The following is a 24,025-nucleotide window of genomic DNA, read 5'->3' as shown; positions in this document are numbered from 1 at the left end:
TATAAAAGAAAAAAGCGTGATGCATGATTATGCATTAAATGCCAGCATGATTATGCTGGTAACAATGATTACTTCTATTGCATTTACAGGTTTTAAAAGGACTGGGGGGAAACGGACTTTGGCCCAGTGGTTAGGGCGTCCGTCTACCATATGGGAGGTCCGCGGTTCAAACCCCGGGCCTCCTTGACCGGTGTGGAGCTGGCCATGCGCAGTGCTGATGCGCGCAAGGAGTGCCGAGCCACGCAAGGGTGTCCCCCGCGTGGGGGAGCCCCACGCGCAAGGAGTGCGCCCGTGAGGAAAGCCGCCCAGCGTGAAAAGAAAGTGCAGCCTGCCCAGGAATGGCGCCGCCCACACTTCCTGTGCCGCTGACTGACGACAACAGAAGCGGACAAAGAAACAAGACGCAGCAAATAGACACCAAGAACAGACAACCAGGGGAGGGGGGGAAATTAAATAAATAAATCTTTTTAAAAAAATAAATAAATAAAAGGACTTGGTAGGAAATATCCTTTTAAGGTGATGGTAATGTTTCAAACTGATCTCTTTCTTTTCAGGACTTCCAACAGTAGTCAGACATTATCCTGCCATACTATGGAGCCATGTTCATCAGATGAATTTTTCCAGGCTCTTAATCATGCTGAGCAAACATTTAAAAAAATGGAAAACTATTTGAAACATAAACAGTTGTGTGATGTCATTCTAGTTGCTGGTGATCGCCGTATTCCAGCTCACAGGTAATCACTTTCTAAATTTCCGTGTGTGAAATATTTTCTTGCTAATTTATTTTCTATATGTTGAGGTAACTCATTCCAGTTGACTAGTATGATGAAATGCATTGGAAAGGGCTATTTCATGGAATTTTTACAAAGGAAAGAGTACGTATTTGCACATGAAATTATTACATACGAAATAACCACTCTTTTTCCCCGTTGATGCACAAAAATTGAAACTTACAAGCCTCAGAGCAATCGGTATTATTTGGCATATACTTTAACTACTATAAGGTTTTTTTTGTTGGTTTGGGTTTTTTTGTTTTGTTTTGTTTTACCACATTCTACCTATTAATAACTTTAAATAAACTCGATGGAAATTAGAGCTGAATGGAGCTCTAATTGAATGGAGTGGCTAAGAAACTTAAGACTTCTGAAACAGCCACATCTGTCCAAAAAAGTATGAAAATCAGTGGTGCTAGGAAACTAAAGCCTTTAACATAAATGAAGTATTATTTCTTGAAGTAAGAAAAGGAAAAGAGATCTGTTTGATAAAGAACAATTCATTATTTTCCTTGTGATAGTTATATATTAAACTGTTTAATAGTAATCACCATTATGATCCCAAAAGATTTTTATACCCTCCAAAACTAATGAACACTCTGTCCCAAAGGTTTTTTAACATTCAAAGTAGAAGTAAAATCATTAAGATGGAATGATGTTTGGTCTTAAGAGTTTTCAGTGACTCAATCAGCAAGCACTTACTGAGATACTACATACACTGTGACATGTCCAATCAGCAAGCACTTACTGAGATACTACATACACTATGACAGAAAGTCCATGTTATGAGCATGGACTTATGAACTCATTACCTTACCTGTTCCAACCTGTTATTTCTGTATTCTCTGAGTGTACATCATCATTTTATTACCCACAGTGGAAGTCTCAGCCGTTCATATCCCATATGATAACAACGAATACACCCCTGTTAACATTATGTTTTATGTTCATCCAGATTTTTTCCTAAGCACACAAGTCTAATAAAAAACTATATATTATTATATACTATTACATATAATGATTTAATTACTATTTTAAAATATATAATTTTATGTAAACTATTTTGAAACTTGCTATTTCCATTTCATAGTGAATCTTGGACATTTGAACTGTGTCTCCTAAAAGGACACTTGTCATTGGAGTTAGGGCCTATCCAGAAAATCTAAGATTATCTCATTTCAAGAGCTTTAACTTAATCATATCAGCAAAGACCCTTTTTCCAAATAAGATTGCATTCTCAGGGGTTAGGCCTTGGACATATCTTTTGGGGGTGTATCATTCAACCCGTTTCCCTTGTTTTGGAGATGCAGTTGGTCTACCAGTAAGAAATAGACTTTTTTTTTTTTGCACAGGCCTTTGTGTCTTAGCACAATTACTTTTATGGAATTGTATCGTAGTGTGTTCTTTAGCTAGAATGAGAAAGAGAGCTCAAGAGAGTGAGAATGAGAGACAAAGTATAAATATGATGGGCGCTTCTGCTCCTTGTTCCCTTCAATGATTGTAGTCCTTGCAGTGAATGTAAGGATGTAAGGTGAGAACATCTCAGTTGCCATATGCCTCTCGTTGTGTGAGCATCTCATTTTGCTGAATATGATTCTAATATTTAAAGCAACTTATTTTTTCATGGCACTTAAAGTAAGCCAACTACTTGTAATTCCTAAATTGAAGAAATAGGTGATCTCTTCCAATGCTATAGGAAAACACTGGTTGTATAAGACTAACCATGAGATTGAATAGCAGTCTCCAACATGGCACCTACCTAATGGATTTTTGAGTAATTTTAACCAGTGCAGTGTTTGCCCTACATATGAAAAGGATGTAACTCTGCTGTACTAGATATAACTATGTACAAACTATTTATGAAATTTGGTTTATCATCTGCCTTAAGGATTTTTGTAAGGATAAGAAATTATATATATAATACACTTACAGTGACTAGTATACAATAGCAATTGCTAGTAGTATGAACAAGTAAATTTAAAAAAAAATTGAATCAGAAACAAGCTAGTATAATTTTATTCTATAAACCAGCACTTGCTTAGAGAAAAGCAGATTAAACTGCTTTTTCACTACTCAGAAATGTTCAGACTGTAGCTTTTGGGAGAAGAAAGAGAAAGAAAAATAATGATTATATTATTTGTAATTTATGTGAAGAATAACTGGATGTATTTTATGAATTCATAATTCATAATTATTCCCTGAAAAAATGTTTTATAACTCCTAGATAATTCTCTTAAGCCTATAGTTTAAAAGTTACATTGTAGATGCAAAAAGATAGTCCTCATAAAAAAAAAACAATTTTACACATTTAAGTTCTTACCACTTTCAATGAATGAAAGGGAATCACAAGACAAAATGTTTATCATCTCGGTATAGAGCAGGGCATAGGAAAATTTAGTTCTGTTGGAGCTTGTTTCAGTTTGATTAATCAGAACTTGTTACTTAATTTTAGTTTCTATACCAGCCCAAATTACACCTCTCACATCACCCCATATATATAAACAAAGTATCAATTCAGAGACTACATCTTCTTTGTGAAGAATTTTTGTCGAAGTTATTTCCTTTTTAAATTATAATTTTTATTCCATAATATAATACACAAATTTAAAGTTGTATATTATATTTAAAATATTAACATGGAACCAGGTTGCTTATTGCTGCTATATTTCCAGCATTAAAAGAGCTGTTTTCCATATTTTGGGGGTTGTATATGAAAACAAACTGTGGGGGAAAATAGATTCTTCATTATTCAGTGCTGGCACAACTGGCTAATATTAAGGAAAAAGTAAAAATTAAATCCTTACCTCATACCAATACAAAATTAATTCAGGATAAATTAAAGATCTAAATTTGAAAGGCAGAAGAAAATATAGGAGAATATTTAGAAAAGGTATTTCTTAAATAAGATAAGTCATGTGAACCTTAAAGACTTAGATAAATTTACATTTTAAAATTAAAATCTTTTGCATCAAAAAAGACCTATATTAAACTGAAAAGACAAACCACATACTTAAGAAGATATTTACAATCGATTTTTTAAAAAGACCAGCATCCTGAATTTTTAAAAAATGCATACAAGTGAATAAGAAAAAGACAAACAGTGCAATAGAAAAATAAGATGTGCTCTTCTGAAAACTTTATATTGCCCTGCCTACTCAGCATCTTTACTCAAATGTCAAATCAACATTTCAAATTTAATATATCTAAAACTGAGCTATTACTCTTCTCTCACAAACCTTCTTCATACCACTCTTCCCTGCCATCCTTCAGTTGTCAGGTCTAAAATCTTGGCATCATTCTCAACATCTCTCTTTGTCTCATAACCCACATCCAGTCTGTTTGGAAATCCCCCTTGAATTGGACAGCTTCTTCACCTTCAGTAGTACCACGCTGAGGTGAGCTGTTGCCATCTCAATTAGATTACTGCCAGAGCCACCTCACTGGTCTCTTTGCTTCCATTCTTCTCCCATACATTCTATTTGCAGCTCAGTTACCTGGGTGATCCTTTAAAATGGAACTCAGATCCAGTCATTCCTCTGCTCAAACCTTTCAATGGGCTCATTTCACTGAGTGTGAAAGCCAAAGTCCTCACAGTGTTCTATGTGATCTGGTCAGCTGTTACTCCTTTTTTTATTCCTTCTTTATTTTTTTTTAAATGTTACATTCAAAAACTATAAAAGGTCCCCATATACCCCCCTCACCCACTCCACCCTCATCAACAACCTCTTTCATCATCATGGCACATTCATTGCATTTGGTATTTTGGAGCACTGCTGCCCCACATGGGTAGTGGTTTACATTGTAGTTTACCCTCTCCCCCAGTCCACCCAGTGGGCCATGGCAGGACATACAATGTCCAGCATCTGTCCCTGCAGTACCACCCAGGACAACTCCAAGTCCTGAAAATGCCCCCACATCACATCTCTTCTTCCCTCTCCCTACCCTCAGAAGCGTCCAAGGCCACTTTCTCCACACCAATGCTACAATTCCTTCCATTCCTAATCACAATAGTTCCATAGTAGAATATCAGTAAGTCCACTCTAATCCATACTCTATTTCTCCAGCCTGTGGACCCTGGGATGGTTATGTCCACTCCCCCTTTATATCAAGAGGGGGTTTAGATTCCACATGGGTGATGGATGCAATTCTCCTGCTTGCAGTTGTAGACACTCTTGGCCCCCTGTTGTGGTGGTTGACCTTCTTTACCTCGCTGTTGGCTGGCCAGGGTATGATCTTGTGGAACAATGGGAGTGTTCCACAAGATTATGCAATGATGGATATAGGGCATGTTAAATTACACCAAAAATGTATAAAAGTCTATAGGCTAAAATGTAAACCATAATGTAAAACATAAGATAACTAAAAATTTAGAAAATTATATAGTCTAAAATATAAACCATAGTGTAAACCCAAGTGAAAACATGCTTGAAAGCTATTGTTTCAATATCTGTACATTAGCTGCAGCAAATATAATATGAACATGTAAAAATATCATTTCTGGGGAAGGAACAAAGGATTTGATGTTGGATATGTGGGAGTACCGTATATCGTATATGTGAATTATTGTGATCTAAAACTTCTGTGAAGACAAACTTAATAAGTATGAAAAAAAAAAAGGATGTAGACACTGAGAAATAAATGGAAGAAATTTCCTTGCCACTGTACATACAGGGCAACACCTATTACAGTGATTAAAGGCAAAACATCAAAAACAAAGCTTTTTCATTTTTTCATTTTTTGATACCCCAATTTATTTTTACTTTATTTAATTTTTCTAAATTAGTATGTATTTTAAATCTAACCTTTAAACCCATCACTAAATTCCATTTTACTATTAATGGAACCTGGCAATATATTAGGCTTCATTTTCAAAGAAGTTTGGATCACAGAGAGGTTTAACAATGGCAGGGAGGAATACTGGTGTGGGATATTATTGATAGGGTTGGGAGGGAGTTCTCCAGGGTACATAAAAATGTTTGGATATTTTCATAGTGGTTACAGTTAAAAACGACAACTGAGGGAATGCTGAGTTCCTAGCCAGGGGAGCTCTATCACATTCCCTAATGGAACAGCAACAATCCCCCAAGTGCAACGGCAAAGACCAAAAAAGAAGGATAGTCCAACAATAAGTCCTTGATACTACTGACTATGCTTATGAACCTGTGCACCTAAAATAAGAACTAGGCCTAGAGCTGCATAGTGCCTAAGAGTTACCTCCTGAGAGCCTCCATGTTGCTCAAATGTGGCCAGTCTCAAAGCCAAACTCAGCATATAAATGCATTGCCTTTCCCCCAGCGTGGGACTTGACTCCCGGGGATAAGCCTCCCTGGCACCAAGGGATTGCTACCAAGTACCAGCTGATGATGTAACTAGAAAATGACCTTGAATGAAAGGGTCAACTCAGACCAGCAGAATATCTCAGCCTACATGTAATATCAGGAGTTAAAAATGCTTTTTGACCTTGAATAAAAGGGGGAAATGGAAAGGACAAATGAGTTTATATGGCTATGAGTCTCCAAAAAAGACCTGGGAGGTCATCAGAGGGGTCGCCCTTATGCATACCTCAACGAGTCCCAGAGACATCTAAAGTAGATACAGCTCCAGGTATTGGTTCTTCTGAGGGCTACATGGTCATGGCAGATGGAGTTCAGTGCCATGTCAGTTGGCCCTACTTTGGAGTTTGTGTTCCTCAGTGTGATGGAGTTGGACTCAGATGTGATCTTTGTTCACAAGCCTCTTCTGTTACTTTTACCAGACTTGTGGTTGGTGATGGAGTTTAGTGTATACTTAGGGGACCTGAATCTCTGGACTGTCCATGTGATAGCCAGGCCCCGAACCTCAACAGACTTGCAGCATCTACCCTCTGGTTTATTGGACTTACCCCAACCAGCTAATAGGGAGGTGAAGAAGGTCAGCCACCACACCAGGGAGCCAAGAATGCCTATAACTGAAAGCAGGAAAATTGCACCCATCATCCATGTGGAATCTAAGCCCCCTCTCGATATAGATGTGGAGTGGACATAACCATTCCAGGGTCCACAGGATGGAGGAATAGAGTATGGATTAGAGTGGACTTACTGATATTCTATTCATGAACTATTGTGATTAGTAATCGAAGAAAATATAGCAGTGATGTGGAGAAAGTGGCCATGGTAGCTGCTGAGGGTAGGGAAATGGGAAGAAGAGATGTGATATGGGGGCATTTCCAGGACTTGGAGTTGTCCTGTGTGGTACTGTAGGGACAGTTAATGGACACTGTATGTCCTCCCATGGCCCACTGGGTGGACTGGGGGAGAGTGTAAACTGTAATGTGGACCATTGACCATGTGGTGCAGCAGTGGTCAGAGATGTATTCACCAAGTGCAATGAATGTCCCATGATGATGGTGGAAGTTGTTGTTATGGGAGGAGTGGGGTGCGGGGGGTGTGGGGGTATATATTTTTAATGTAACATTTAAAAAAATAAAAACAAAAGGAAAAAGAAAAAAAGGAATGAAGTAAATCTATATGCTGACATGAAAATATCTTTTAAGATAGAATTATTATGACTCTAGCAATAGAAGAAATTATATCACTGATGTAGAGATAGTGGCCATGGGAGCTGCTGAAGGTAGGGAGAGGGAAAAGAAGGTGTGATATGGGGGCATTTCTGGGACTTGGTGTTGTCCTGAATGGTATTGCAGAGACAGATGCAAGACATAATATATCCTGCCATAACCCACTTAATGGGCTGGGAGAGAGTATAAACTACAATGTAAACTATAATCCATGCTGTGTAGCAGTGCTTCAAAATGTTTTCATCAAATGCAGTGAAAGTACCACACTAATGAAAAGAAGTTATTGATGTGGAAAAGTGGAAAGTATGGGGAGTGGGTCATATGGGAACCTCCTGTATTTTTTAATGTAACATTTAGTATCATCTATGTATCTCTTAAAAATAAATTAAAAATATATTTTAAAAAGACATTATTAAGTAAAAAATACATGTTCAAAATATATATATATATTTTTATAACCTATTTTTTGTTTATATGTAAATATCAAAACCTTGGATAGAGACATAGCTAATATATACTATAATGTATTATTATATCCAAATATAGTTTTATAATACTATAACAAATATGATGTTATAACAAAGTACAAACACTGTGTATGTGTTATAATAATAAAAATGTTATCATAAAAATTATACCTGCTGAAGCTATTCTCAATAATGAGAATAGTAGTCATTGTAGAATAGTAGTAAATTCCATATATTTACTACTATGGTCATTAAATTTTAAATAAGTTAGGTTATTTTCAAAAGTGATAAGCAGAAAATAACTTTTACATTGTTTCCATTTTACATATATAGTTGATTTAATACTGTATGCTTGTGGATTTTTTTTTTCCTGGAAATTATAAAGCAATATTTTAGTGGTGAATGGGTAAATCATTTACTTGGCAGATAAAGTTTCAGTAATAGTAATTTACTATTCAAAGGAAGATAATAGAGCAAAAACATTTTATCAAATTTTAAATGCATTTCCAAGTACTGTGTACTTTCTATGTGTAGCAAATTGAAAACAGAAGCATTTAATAATAAACATCAACTTTTTTCCCTCTTTTAATATGTTCTCAGATTGGTGCTCTCCTCTGTCTCAGATTATTTTGCTGCCATGTTTACTAATGATGTCAGGGAAGCAAGACAAGAAGAAATAAAAATGGAAGGTGTAGAACCAAATTCACTATGGTCTTTGATTCAGTATGCATATACAGGTAATAAGTCTGAAAATATAAATTTATAACCTCTTAGATTTATGTTATATTATTAGGTTTCAGATTTCTACTATCAATTAGAAAATGCCACAGCTGATGTTAATTCTAACTACCTCTAGTAATACCTCTATAGTTAAAATCTCCGTGTTAAAACCTTTTCATTGGTTATTATAATTAAGCTTGTGAATGTTATTTTAAAATATTAATATAGTAAGTAATTTACATAATATTTTAAATTATTGCACTAAAAATTCAAAAGTTAGGGATGGTAGATACATTACTAATTAATCCATCATTTAAGATTTGAAAATAAGCCATTAGGATTTTTTTTTTAGTTTCATAGAAGTTGCAAAGCACTAATCTTTTTTTTCCCCATATTTTCTACTTTTTTTCCTTTATGGAATGTCTTAAACCATCTAGGTCTAGACTGCAAGTGACAAGCTCTTATTTAGAAATGTTACTGTTAACATCAGTTAGCTTATAAACAAAGGTTCATATCGTTCCATAGCTAATGAGATTTCTTTTTATCATTAAGGCCGGCTTGAATTAAAAGAAGATAATATTGAATCCCTGTTATCTACAGCTTGCCTTCTTCAGCTTTCACAAGTAGTGGAAGCATGCTGTAAGTTTTTAATGAAACAGCTTCACCCATCCAACTGTCTTGGAATCCGTTCTTTTGCTGATGCACAAGGTTGTACAGATTTGCATAAAGTGGCTCACAATTATACTATGGTATGTATTTTTTGAAAAGTTGGAAGGCATATGCTCTTTGCCTTATTCTTAGTTGCAGGCTTATCTGTGTTTTGCTGTTTTCCATTGTTTTGCCACATGCCTTGAAGTTCAAATTCACTATCTAGCTTGTCATATTTTCACTGTTATGAAAGAAAAACATCAACCAGTATTTCTGGATATACGAGTCAAGCCCTAGGTTATTACAGTCACTAGGAAACAAAGCAGTAGCCTAAGACTATTCCATTCAAGATTTTCAGACCTGCCGCTTATTAAAGCAGGGCTTCCCAAACAGTTATTTTGTAGCACATGTTAGAATTTCAGAATTGGCCATGATTCCTGTCGAAGTTGATGATAGTGGTTGTGGTGTATTAGTACAGTACAGAAGACAGGAGGATGAAAGAGGCTTTTGGCTAAGAATACATCTGATTATATGATTACATTATATGTAGCCACATAGAACTACATTCTCATTAATTGTAGCAAACTGGTGCTCAAAATAAATCATAAGAGGGGTTGCATCCACTAGCCTGAAGAGCAATGGATATTGATTGATAAAGGCATGTTGAGCGTATATTGTTAGGATCAACCTTTGGTCTGAATAGTAGAAGGGCGGAAGGAGGGAAAGTGTGTGGAATTTTAAGTGGAATTTTTTGCCACACTACAGAAGTTGATGACAGGTGAAGGCTGTTGCTTTAAAAACTTCAATTAGGACAATACAGCTTCTAACAGAAGAAAAGAATATAAGCATTCATGTACACATATACAATTATCTATATAATTTTCTCAACATTTAGGAGATTTTTTTTTTCTCTACACTCTCATCCTCCTATGGAAAGATTGGTAGTACTTTAAGAATCTTTCACTGGAGAAATTGGGAAAATTATAAGAAGAGATATTTTAAACTATTGGGTAGATAAATTATACCTACCTCATGAGCTTGATGTAATGATTAAATGAATTAATAGAAGGCTAGCACTTAAAACAGTGACTGTCAACATAGTATATCCAGGCAATAAATGATGTCATCATTATGTAGAGTAACTCTGTTTAACACCGTGGGGATTTATGTAGGTGAACAAAAGCACTCATAGAAATGCACACCCTTTATGATTGGTTTTTCCTCCCTGTGGTATAATCTTCTCAGGAATTATTTTTATTTATGATGGTCCCAGGGCCCCAGGTGAGAAAATAGACATTCTGTGATAGGACTATACCATACAGCCTTAGCATGGTATTAGATTAACATCTTTTAAATTACCTCCTTTGAAAGATTTCCCCCCCCTCAGCCACTATCCTATATAGAGTTCTCATTTTAACCTTGCACCTGCAGTTTCAAATACTTTTTGGAATAAGATGAATATAAAGAGGTAAAATCCGGATTTTTTTTCCTCCATAATCAGTTCATAATTTAAGTAATATCTGTTTCTCAGGAAGGAATTTTATTCACATGAAAACATTTGTATGCATTTAGGTCATTCCTTTTGTTAGAGTAGAGACACAATTGCTTCTTTAAGGCTTAGATATAAATTAAATTTAAATTAGCTGGATGTTTTTAAAGCTATTTTCATAGCCAATTAGTTGTAGTAGATTTTTTTCTGCAAGGCCATTATTTGACATTATTCAGTTTCAACAGAGACATGAAATTGAATTCTAATAACAGTAAGTAATTTAGAGGCAGATTGTCTGATTTGAATTGTTGCTATGGAAACTGAATGAAAATATATAGCAAAATTCAATCTTCAATTAAAATAAATCCCTCAGTAATTTTATTTGCTTAAAAACTATTCTAAAGGGGAAAAGGGCGCAATGCTACCTAGTGTTTGGTTGCATGATAGCTATTGGTTTCATAAAATGGCTTTAAAATACAAAATAAGCATAATGCCACACAGTGAACTCGATTGTCCCAATCAGTAAATGGTATGTGTACTTAGGATGTTCACTGGTCCTGCACAAATACAAGTAGGAAGGATGATGGTTTCCCTCTCATCATCCTGGAATCTGGAAACGTTTGTTCTCATTTTGACTACCCCTGAATGTGACCTGGAACACATCATTTATTTAATAGCTTCTTTTTAAAAATCTGACTGGTTATATCATTATCACTATTTAGTGCCATTATGGATTTTTTAAATAAAAACATTTTGGTTTTTTAAAATCAGCTTTACTGAGATATACTTTACATACAATAAAATTTACCTACTTAAACATATATTTTGATAGGTTTTGACAATTCTTATATGCCTCTGTAATCACCAATACAATCTAGATTTCTGTTCTGTTATTCTGTATAGTCCATTCCTTTTTATTGCTGAATTGTATCCCATTATATGGGTATACCACTTTTTTTTTTTACCCATTTTCTGTTAATGGACATTTATTTCCACTATTCATTTCTCTCCATCTCTTGCTTGGACTACTGTGATAACCTATTAATTTGGTCTCCCAGCCTCCTCTTTAGCCATATTCTCCACTCTCCAGGCAGAGCAAACTTTAAGGTGTGAATGTGACCAAGAATCACTACCCCACCCCAAAACTCTTCATCTTGGGGTAAAGATCAAAAGCTACATTTTGGCCAGTGAAGCCTTGCATGGCCCAGCTCCTTCTACCTGCAGGACCTGTCTTATTTATAGTTGTTTTGTCCAGTGACACTTTGCTTCCAACCTTGCCAGCCTTCTTTAGTTTCCTCATATGCTGCCCACAGCTGCAAGCCTTAATGCTTTTGCAAGTGCAGTCTGTCTCCATCTGAAATGCTCTCCTCTCCCCAGACCTCATGAGCCACCCTCACCCTACCAGCTAACACCTACTAACCTTCCTCAGAGCTCAGCTCAAGTCTCATTTCTTCAGGGAAGCTTTTCTTAAACCCACATGGTTGAGTCAGTTCACATGTTTTCTCAAAGAATTGCATTTCTTTTCTTCAGGGTACTTTTCTTGGTTTGTAATTTTATCTTCTGAAAGGGGATTGATTAGTAATCATTTCACAGAATATAGATCCAGCAAGCAGGGACCCTGTCTACTTTTTAGATAGTTATTTATACTAAGTAGAGGGACTTTGTTGCTCCTAAAGAGATTTACTCACCCATTCTTTCCCCCTTTTTAAAGAATTGTGATAAAATATATATGACATAAAATTTGCCATTTTAATTATGTTTAAGTGTACAATTCAGTGGCATTAATTACATTCAAATTGTTGTACAAACATCACCACTATTTCCAAATATTTTTATCACTCCAAACAGAAACTCTGTACCCATTAAATAACCTTTCAGTTCCCCCCTCCCATAAACATTTAATTTAAATTTCAAAATTTTATTTCTAGATCTAGAAAACTTATTAAAAAATTTATTTCTGTTAAAATAACTGCTTCAGAATCAAATTAAACAAGTTTGTGTCTAACCTTGAGTTTTGGTAAATTATTAGAAAACTCGATTTTCACTTTATATAAATTACAGTAGAATGGCATGGGCGTTGTTCTGAAATTAATATATATTTTTTCTCACTGATGAAATTTAATATCATTTGCATATAGCAAGAGTTATAAAAATAGTATAAAAACTGATTATGCTATACATTGTGTATACTATTTCTATTTCTTCAGAACCTCACATTATATTAAAAATATGCTTCCATGTGGATTTGATCTTTATCCTTTAAAAAAAAATTTTTCCAGGAGACACCAGGAACCAAACCCAGGACTTCCCATGTGGGAGGCAGGTGCTCAACCACTTGAGGCACATCCACTCCCTGTCCTTAAAAATTTTTAATGCCTGCTTAATAATCAATTGAGTTACAACCCCCTGTAGTTGGACATTTAGGCTCTTTTCCATCTTTTACTAGTGTAAGTCTTACAGAGAAGCATCTTTATGTATTTAGTTTTGTTTCTCTCTCTTGTGAATTATTTATTAGGGATTGAACTAATAGTGGGATAGCTAGGTTGAAAGATTCAACATTTTTATGGCTCTTGCTGTGTGTTACCAAATCGTTTTATAATGTCAGTATACAATTAAGTAGAAGAGTTTGCTTGAAGCCATTCAAGCACTGAGATTTTATTAAAATATATTTTTGAAAGTGATAATCAGTCATTTAAAATAGGCTCATTTGGGCATCTTTAACAAATCATGATGAATTGAAGCAATTGAAACTAGTTAATTATTCATGTATGGTTTCCCTCTTGAGAATTTCCTGTGAAAGGAAAGTCAGTCTGATATATATATTTAGATCAGTGCCTAACTTGGGTGGCTACAGGCTCTATAGAAAACATAATTCTCATTTTTAATATAGCAGATAGTTATTGGTACTCCTTATCTCCAGCTTCAATTTAAACAGCTATTTTTACTAAAACTCTGCATACTGAGACAGTGATAGTACATTTGGAAATATAAGAAAAACATGAAGGGACAATATGCCTAGCAGTTACATTTATACTATAACTCTGTAAAATAGCTATGCATTAAGACTTGTAACCTTGCACACCAAGGGTAAGTGTTCCATGTCTCCAGATTATTTAGTATAATAGCCAAGTAAAGGTTGTTGTCTCATACCTAAGGGCATTTCTCACTCCCATTTCAAATAACGGGGCTTGATTCTAATCTGAGGCCAAGACTTGAGTCCTCTTCAGTTTAAGGTATTTTCTAGGGCCACCCTTTTGCATCATTTCTTTTTCTTATAAGGGCAAATGAGTTTTGTCCATAAATCAGATTAGAAGAAATAAAAATTCTCAGAACAGACCAAAAAATCCTGCATAGTCTTTCAGATAGCATTAAATAATTTTAAAGGCCAGTTTGACCCTAGGATAGACCTGAAAAAATATTCTTCCAGGGCAAGCTCTGAGAAGACTTCTGTGATCCTGAATGGCCCTGGAAAATCTAACCAGCTTAGAGACTGTTTCTGGGTAAGAGAAATAACTTCAAGGAGCACCCTGGTATTTGACTCCACTGTTGCCCAGATTCTTCAGCAACCACAAATCCAAACTAGCTTCTGATATTAGAGTACTGTTTATTTCAATCTAATTCATTTTTTCTATCTTCCTTTAAAGCACCTGCCAAAACTATTTTGGGCAAAGCACTATCTAAATGTTCCAGATGCATTTTTAAAATGTAATAAGTGATGCAACACTGTAATTCTACTTCTATAGAAAATGTAACTACATAATTGCCTTTTAAATGTCATTTTTCACCCTTTCTTTCTTAGGGAGCAGTAATACTTTAGAAGGAAAATTTAAAATGTAAATGGTGTTTTGGCATCTAATTCAAAACACTCTTTATTTTCCTTTAAATAAATTATGATGACCAGAAGGAATAATATTGTTTGTATGCTATTTTTCCTCCAGGAGCATTTCATGGAGGTAATTAGAAACCAGGAATTTGTATTATTACCAGCCACCGAAATTGCAAAGCTCTTAGCCAGCGACGACATGAACATCCCTAATGAGGAGACAATATTGAATGCACTTCTTACTTGGGTTCGTCATGATTTGGAACAGAGACGGAAAGATCTCAGTAAACTTCTAGCTTATATTAGGCTACCTCTTCTTGCACCACAGGTAAACCATTTTAATTTGTGTCATCATTGCAACATTTGAGCATTCACTTTATGCTAATCACATTAATAGGTATATATCTATAGATTAATTTTTTTCTTTGCCTGTTCTATCTAATAAGGTAATTTTCTGTATAGTCCTATGAAATGTATAGGTAAACCTATGGAGCACTAAAAAAATTCTGTTTATGTTCTCCACCCAGGTCTAGCTACCTGACTTCATAATAATGTTGATTTGGGGGCAGAAATTTTATTTGACTCAGCTGCAAACGTATCCTAGCATTTGAAGGGTAATTAGTAAAAATGCCAGTGAAAGGAACAATGGACTCTAGGAATCAGAAAATTTAGATTAATTCATTTGCCAGATATTCATAAAGTACCCACTAAATGCTGGATTCTGATGCTAAATAGAATTAGTTTTTACTGCTCAAGGTCAAATTTTTTTTCTTTAAAGTGCCATGAATTTTATCTCACTTGTATTTATCTTGAGGAGTGTGTATACTATTTTCTCCTGTTTTAAGTTAAATTTTGCTCTGTACCTTATAAAAATGGTAATGTTTTATAAGATGCTTTATAAGAAGCATTTCCCTCTTCAGAGGTAGGATATTCATAGGTGTGAAAATGCATAAAATAATGGCAATTCAGGAAACAAAACGAAGTGTTTCTCTTGAAATCAGACTTTAAAATGGAAACTACTCTTCTTTACTTCTCTACGGCTACCTGGCAGAGTTTTATTTTTATTCTTTCCTAGATTAAAGAAAATAAAAAACAAAAAATCCAAAAGATCTATCTTCTTAAGTAACCTGACAATTTACATGAGTCAGTTTAAAATATTTATACTATATTTACATGACTGTCAGAAACCTGTAAATTTCTGTTATCCAGTATACTGCTGATAACCATAGATATAAGATCTTAGCGTTAAAAGCACTTCGGAGATCATTTAGTTCATCCCCTGTTGTACAAATGAAGTAACAGGCGACAGACTTGGCCCAGTGGTTTGGGCATCCGTCTGCCACATGGGAGGTCCGCAGTTCAAACCCTGGGCCTCCTTGATGAGTGTGGAACTGGCACATGTGCAGTGCTGATGCGCACAAGGAGTGCCATGCCTCACAGGGGTGTACCCCGTGTAGGGGTGTCCCCCGCATAGGGGAGCCCCACATGCAAGGAATGTACCCCGTAGGGAGAGCCGCCCAGCGCGAAAGAAAGTACAGCCTGCCTAGGAATGGGCGCACACACGGAGAGCTGACACAACAAGATGATGCAACAAAAAGAAACACAGATTCCCGTGCCACTGATGACAACAGAAGTGGACAAAGAAGATGCAGCAAATAGACACAGAGAACAGACAACAGGGGTGGGGGGGGGTAGGGGAGAGAAATAAATAAATAAATCTTAAAAAAAAAAAAAAGGTGAAATAACAGGCCAAAAAAGTAAAACCATATATTCAAAATTGCAAAGTTATTGCATAAATTCCTGACTTTTTGCATTGTAGTTTTATTTGGCTTTGCTTCTTGGCTAGCATCATAGAGCTAATAAATGGTAGAGGTAGGAGCTGAACCCAAGTAAAGTTCTGTGCTTTTTCTACTAAACTATTCTGTCTATTGAATGTACTATGTATTAAATTTCTACACAAGAGGAGGAAATATCAGGTGGAGGAAGAAATAAATTAAAAAAGAAATCAGTGATTACCATATAACAAGAGGAATGTTGTGCTAAGTATAAGTTGGTGTTATGAAAATGATAGGAGTAATTCACTCAGACTGATGGTAGGAAGGAGAGAGAACTTCTGGAAGTATCACTTGATCTGCAGAGTCAGCCACCCAAAGAAATGGGAATGGTGGTCCAGGAGAGATAGGAGGTTGTACCCAGTGGAGTCATGAGCAAATGTATCGTGATTTGGAATTTGAATTTAGTTCGTCTGGCTAGAGTGCAGAAATACAAAGGGACAGTGTCACAGAGATGAGGTTGGAGAGGGGAATGGACCAGATCATGAAGAACCTCTATCATGCCAAGGAGTTTGAATTCTATCCTAAAAGCAACAAGGAAATGCACTGAAGGATTTTAAAGAAGGGAATGGCATGATATAATTATAATTTTATTTTAGAATGGATTTAAGGTGTCCAAACTAGAAACCCTTTAGGAGGATTTTGGAATTCAGACAAGAAGCAAATTAGGCACTCTGGCAGTGGAGTAAAGAGAAATTACCAGACTTGAGAGTATTTAGGAGGCCAAACTGACACAACTTAATGACATTGAATGGTGGGAAAGATGAGAAAAACAGGGGTCCAGAATGATTCTGATTTGTGCAACTGCTTAATGAAGATGCTGCCAATTGAGATGAAGAATACAGGAAGAAGAAATGATTTGGGAGAAGGGAGGAAGCAGGAAAATCAAGATGTTCTTGGCACCTTTAATCCTCTTGAATTCTAAAAAGAAATTTTATAAACTACTTATTTAGGTTACTGAAGCCAAGAGAAAAATGATGACACTGGCCAAGAAGAGAGCTAGGTGTGGAACCCTGGAAAACACTAATGTAGTAGTTTCCAAACATGGTTAAATATCTGGAGTGCTGTTAAAAGTAATTCCCGAGTTTAAGAAGGAGGACACTTTAACAGCATCACATGCTTCAGAGAAGACAGATAAGATAAGGATGGTAAATTGGCCCAGCACCACCTGGAAACTAGTTTGAAATGCAAATCATTAGTCTCCACCCCTTACCTACTGAATCTGAAACTCTGGGGGTGGGGCGTAGCAAACTGTTTTAAATAAGCTCTCAGGTGCTGCTGATTCACACTCAAGTTTGAGAACAATTATCATAGTCTGATAAGTATCAGTGGACTAATGGGGATAGAAGGCACATTAGCCTGTATAATTTAAACAAGTTAGTTCTCCTCTCTGAGCAACATTTTCTTTTCAACAAAGATATTACTACTTTGTAGTATTGTTAAATTTAGTGATAATAGCAGGGTTTTTTTTTTTCCCCTTGCTAAAAGTGAATAGCAAGATTGTAGAATTAGAGTTAGCATATTGTTGAAATGTTGAAATAGAATCAAGAAATCATCAAGAAAATGTTGGAGGAAGCGGACTTGGCCCAGTGGATAGGGCGTCCGTTTACCACATGGGAGGTCCATGGTTCAAACCCTGGGCCTCCTTGACCCATGTGGAGCTGGCCCATGTGCAGTGCTGATGTGCGCAAGGAGTGCCGTGCCACGCAGGGGTGTCCCCGCGTAGGAGAGCCCCACACGCGAGGAGTGCACCCCGTAAGGAGAGCCGCCCAGCACGAAAGAAGTTCAGCCTGCCCAAGAGTGGTGCCACACACACGGAGAGCTGACGCAGCAAGATGACACAACAACAAAGAAACAGATTCCTGTGCCACTGATAACAACAGAAGCGGACAAAAAGAAGAACATGCAGCAAATGGACACAGAGAACAGACAACTGGGGTGGGGGTGGGGGGGAAAGGGAAGAGAAATAAATAAATACATACATACATAAAATGTTGGGTTATATTCTGTGTGTTCTATTTTAGAAGGCAGGACAATATGACAATTATTAAAATTGTCTAATGACTATCAAATGATAAATGATTAATTTTTAAAAATTGGCATTAGGTTCCATTACCTGAAATATTTACTTTTGTGAAATAGTTCCTTTCCCAATGATGACAACAAAGTGTTTTACTTTATCCTGTTAATGTGAAACATACTATTTAATCTTGCTAGAAGGGGGATTCAACTTAGGTATAGTAATTTTATTGTAGTGATTCCCACAGTCAATCCTTAAAATGACATGGGAAATAATACATGTAATTGTAATCCTCTACTGAGTGATCATTTTTGTGTGACTTTTTAAAATCCTGAATGTCTCAGAACCAAGTGTTTATGATAACTTTATTTTACTTTTGAAACCATTCAAACATGAATTTGATCAAATTTTATTTTATTTTATTTTTTTTAAGATTTATTTTTATTTATTTCTCTCCCCTTCCCGCTCCCATCCAGTTGTCTGTTCTGTGTCCATTTGCTGCCTGTTCTTTTTGTCCACTTCTGTTGTTGTCAGTGGCACGGGAAGTGTGGGCGGCGCCATTCCTGGGCAGGCTGCACTTTCTTTCGCGCTGGGCGGCTCTCCTTACAGGCGCACTCCTTGTGCGTGGGGCTCCCCTACGCGGGGGACACCCCTGCGTGGCAGGGCACTCCTTGCACACATCAGCACTGCACATGGGCCAGCTCCACACAAGTCAAGGAGGCCCGGGGTTTGAACCGCGGGCCTCCCATGTGGTAGACGGACGCCCTAACCACTGGGCCAAGTCCATTTCCCCCTTCAGAATTCTTTCAATTTTCATGTGTTTGAAACGAAAACATTTTTTAAATTAAAGATTTATTTTATTTATTCTGCGCCCCCCCCCCCATTATTTGCATTCACTCTCTGCTCTCTGTGTCCATTCTCTGTGTGCTCTCTGTGTCTGCTCATCTTCTTTTTAGGAGGCACTGGGAACTGAACCTGGGACCTCCAGGTTCTCCAGGTTCTCAGGCACTCTATTACTTGAGCTGCCTCTGCTGCCTGCTTTGTTGCAACTCTCATTGTCTTTCCTCTTTTGTGTCTCCTTGTTGCATCATCTTGTTGAGTCAGCTCAGCACCCCTGCCCATTGTACCAGCTCATTGTCTTGCTCGTCTTCTCCAAGAGGCACCGGGAACCAAACCAAGGACCTCCCAGGAGCTTGAGCCATATCTACTTCCCTATAACGTTTTTTAAAAAACCTACAGGGGAGGGAAGTGGCTGTGGCTCAATCAGTTGGGCTCCCGTCTACCATATGGGAGGCCCTGGGTTTGCGTCCTGGGGCCTCCTTATGAAGGCAGGCTTGCCCGCACGCTGCAGAGAGCTGCCCAGCCTGCAAGCGCTGCGGAGTGCTGCCTGGCCCGTAAGCGCCACGGAGTGCCGCCAGCCCACAAGCACCATGGAGAGCTGACTCAGCAAGGTGACGCACCAAAAAGGGAGACAAGTAAAAACAGAAGAGTGCACGACAAATCAACACAGAGAGCAGACAGCAAGCAAGACGCAAAGAGGGGGGAATACATTTTTTTTAAAAACCCTACAGGGGAGCAGATGTAGCTCAGTGGTTGAGCACCTGCTTCCCATGTACAAGGTTCCAGGTTCAATCCCTGGTACGTCCTAAAAACCAAAAAACAGAAAGAACTACAGAATTCATCAATACATTAAGTAGTATTTTGGGGGAAAGTAATTTTAGAGAAATATTCATATGGTGAATAAGTGTGGGAGTGAAGATAAAAATTTATAAATTGAAAACTTTCCTATTTTTTTAAATGCTTTCATTTTAGTAATTTGCCATTCTTTTGTGGTAGAGGAAGCACATAATATTCACCTAAAATGTGGAATATATGAGAGTATATATTTTGTAGTGCTTTCTTAGTGCCTTCTGGATTATTTTTGAATGCTGTCTAGTACCTTCTATTTGAATAATCTGATTCTTGGCATACTGGCTTTATGCTTCTATTATTTTCCTCTCTATACTTAAATATAATCAATAGCATTTATTCATAAAATATGGATTTCCAGCATCCCAGGAAATATATTTTATTCTAAATTGCACTTACTATTAAGTCTCCAAAGACTTTACTTTCTATTTTTTTCACATTTAATTTTAATTAGAAAGGACTAAAGTAATTATGGATAGCAGAAATAATATAAACATTAAGATTAATCAAAGCAAGCCAATTTAATGCATATTCATTAATGGCTTCGATAGCAATTATAACTATGGTTTGTGTATGTAGAAAAACTATGGAATAATTAATACCAGAATTTACATTCTGGCATAGTTCCTAGACTTAGATCTCAACTCGTTGTTGTTTTTTTTTTAATTTTTGCCTTCAGCATGCTCTGTTTAGTGTCCAAATGCTGCAAACTACTTTTTACAGTGACTTTTGTTAGAGAGTCCTTCTCATCTATTATTGAAACATAATTTTATATTTTTGGAACTGTGAACTGTATAACTATTTGTCATTTATGAAAGACCAAGTAGAATGTAAAGCAGTATATTCAAATCATAGGAATATAGGGTCTGGGAAGTGGATGTGGCTCAGGTGATTGAGCTCCCGTGTTCTACATGGGATGTCCAGTTTCGGTTCCCAGTGCCTCCTAAAGAAGATAGGCTGCAGCGGTGGGCTGGCGCAACAAGATGATGTAGTGAGATGATGCAACCAAGAGATAGCGAGAAGCACAATGAGAGACGCAGAGGGCAGGGAGTGAAGGTGGCTCAGGTGATTTGGTGCCTCCCTCCCACATGGGAGGTGTCCTGGGTTTGGTTCCCAGTGCTTCCTTAAAAAAAAGAGAAGACCAGCACACAACAGACACAGTACATGCAAACAACAAGACAGTGGGGGGAAATATATAAATAAAATAAATCTTTAAAAAAAAATAGGAACATAGGGTCCTTGTGCATTACACCCCCATTAAATATTCAGCCATTTTCTCTCCCTGTATTCGAATGGGGATTTGGCAGCTTTAGGGAACCTAAGCTACCTTTCTAAGTATTCTAATAAGATGAAGTTGGTCCTTCTTCCCAATAACCTCAGTGTCTTGTGGGTTCATAAGCCTTATTGCCTGTGATAGAGTAAGGGAATCATATATGGTGTGGCATAGTTTTCTGTCCAAGAGGAAACATTATACTACTTTTTTTGGCTATTCTCCAAACATTTAATTCTAGAAGGACCACCTTGATTCCTAATTGTTCCATGTTCAGGAAAGCATATGTTTTCCTCAACTCAAAGGGGAAAAAATAAGTAAATATAATGAAGATGCTCTTCAAGCTTTAATAAAAAAATTAACATATAAACATTGGGGCCTATTTAATAATGGATTTTTTTTTTTTTGGTTTTAAATTATCTTTGATCATTGTTAGCTAAATTTTAATAAGTATAAATTTGCTGTATTAGGCACTATCATAATAAAAATTTTTTGTTTTGCTTATTTCTATTCCTTTACTAATTCCATAATTAAATTTTAATAGTTGAGTATAAAAAAAATGTAAACTGCTGAATAATTGCTCATTTTTAAAAGTCAATATTCTTTTTATGCTTCAGTTAGGATTTTATTCTCTGACATGGGGAATTTTCTGTATAGATAGTTTTGATAATTCCACAAATCTCAACTTAGTATGAGAAACATTTTAATTCTTTTAAATGAAAATTAGTAGAATTTTTAAGATTTCTAGTTAGCAAAGTCTTTGACTAGCAGTAAAAATTTAAAAAGGTGTTTTTTTTCTTTGATTAACACAATTTTTTAAAACTTTTATTTGAAAATATATATGGGCTTTCAAAAAGGTTGGCAAAATATGTTTTGCTAAACTCCAAATGTTTGAAAAACCATTTTAAATAAACTTGATTTGAGTAATTTTTTTAAAAGATGATAATGAATATAATAATTGGCACATTCAGCTAATGCAATACGCTGATCACATAGGTGCTTTCAACAAAAGGACCCTGATTCAAATAGCTTAGTTGTTTTTTTTTTAAGATTTATTTTTTTTATTTCTCTCCCCTTCCCTCCCCCCGCCCCCACCCCCAGTTGTCTGCTCTCTCTGTCCATTCGCTGTGCATTCTTCTGTGACCGCTTCTATCCTTATCAGCAGCACAGGGAATCTGTGGTTTTTTTTTGTTGCATCATCTTGTTGTGCCAGCTCTCTGTGTGTGGTGCCACTCATGGGCAGGCTGCACTTTCCTTCGTGCTGGGTGGCTCTTCTTATGGGGCGCACTCCCTGCACGTGGGGCTCCCCTACGCAGGGGATACCCCTGGGTGGCACGGCACTCCTTGTGCACATCAGCACTGTGCATGGGCGAGCTCCACACGGGTCAAGGAGGCCCGGGGTTTGAACCACGGACCTCCCATGTTGTAGGCGGACACCCTATCCATTGGGCCACGTCTGCTTCCCAAATAGCTTAATTTTGAGGAATGCTGTTGTCATGAAATTTTCCCTTGCAAATGAATTTTGGTCAAAATTCTATAGCATATTAGTCTCCTTGAATTACTATTTTGATAAATCCAAAATAAAAATTTTTTAAAAATAGATTGTAAAACTTAGCTAATGTGAGCTAGAATTAACTTTCTGTCCTGCCTGCTAACAATATTTGCAGCAAAGTATTTGCCTTAATCATCTTCATTTTTTCTGAATCTTTTCTATTCTTAAAATACAAATATCTGAAATCTAGAATAAGCATCTGTTGAAAAGCATCTGTTGACAAATCACTAAGCAAGTAAGGGAAACTTGAAAAAGTCAAATTTAAGAGAATAAACAAAGAAGGAAAGGCAGAGGAAAGCTCACATCCCAACATAGAACATACTACTATCAGCTTCCCCCCAGCAGAGAAATAGAGACAGAGAGAGAACAAATTGGGACATACCATTCTACCATTCTAGAATCAGTTCCTGTTTAGAACACAATTAAGCCAAAACTCCAAAAACTGTAACCTTTATCCTCATGCATTCTCCATCTTTGCAAAGATAAACTCTTTCTTTAAATGCAGTAAAATCTCATATCATGTTATTGAATACTAACAGGTAAGATTCGTATTACATGAAAATTTGGATTCAAAACCAAAAAAGTAAATAGAGCCCTCACAAGCTTGATAAAGGAAAACCAAGAACAAACTTAGAAAACACTATGGATAAGAAACTGTACAAAAGAAATTGTATGCAATCAATTTTTAAAATTTAGAGAGAATGGAGCCAAGATGGCAGCAGAGTAAGGAGCTCCTTGAGTCAGCTTGTGCTACAGGGCAGTAATCACCCAGAGCTAAAGCACCTGTTTGGGGGCCCCAGGAGACCAGAAGAGTATCTTGCAACATCCTTGAAAGTATGGAAGGAGGAGACTGCCCATCTACAGAGTAGAGCCCTCCACACCTTGGAGGTCGCTGCCTGAGGTGCAAGCTGCCTCAGGAGCTATTCTGTGGCTCAAGTTGAAAGCTCCATTTCCCAAAAAATGGGGAAGAAGACACCGTGTGACACCGACTTTGGCTACTGATTAGTAAATTTGGCAGGCTAATGTATAAATCTAGGAACAGCTAAACTCTGAGCCTGTCCAGGTCAGAAGGAGGCCATTTTGATTCCACCCCCTGCAAGAGGGGAAGCAGGGCTGATTGAAAATCACAGTGCTTTTAGGGACTGGCTTCTTTCCACCCAGATCAGATTGCAGCTCTAGCCTAAAT

At 36.8% G+C, this 24,025-nt stretch overlaps 1 protein-coding gene across 3 annotated transcripts in view; it reads left to right on the top strand.

The window, feature by feature from the left end:
• The window catches only part of KLHL5 (kelch like family member 5), a 106,862-nt gene that overhangs the window by 38,975 nt on the left and 43,862 nt on the right, over positions 1–24,025 (top strand). For all 3 annotated transcript variants that reach the window (XM_058299645.2, XM_058299651.2, XM_071217019.1), the window contains 4 exons: positions 555–734; positions 8,397–8,533; positions 9,069–9,265; positions 14,592–14,804. In XM_058299645.2, coding sequence (XP_058155628.1) covers positions 555–734; positions 8,397–8,533; positions 9,069–9,265; positions 14,592–14,804 — 727 coding nt within the window. The remainder of the gene's footprint in view (positions 1–554; positions 735–8,396; positions 8,534–9,068; positions 9,266–14,591; positions 14,805–24,025) is intronic.

Source organism: Dasypus novemcinctus, chromosome 1, assembly GCF_030445035.2.
Source record: "Dasypus novemcinctus isolate mDasNov1 chromosome 1, mDasNov1.1.hap2, whole genome shotgun sequence".
Taxonomy (NCBI): Eukaryota; Metazoa; Chordata; class Mammalia; order Cingulata; family Dasypodidae; genus Dasypus; species Dasypus novemcinctus.
This window is presented reverse-complemented; position numbering and strand designations above follow the sequence as displayed.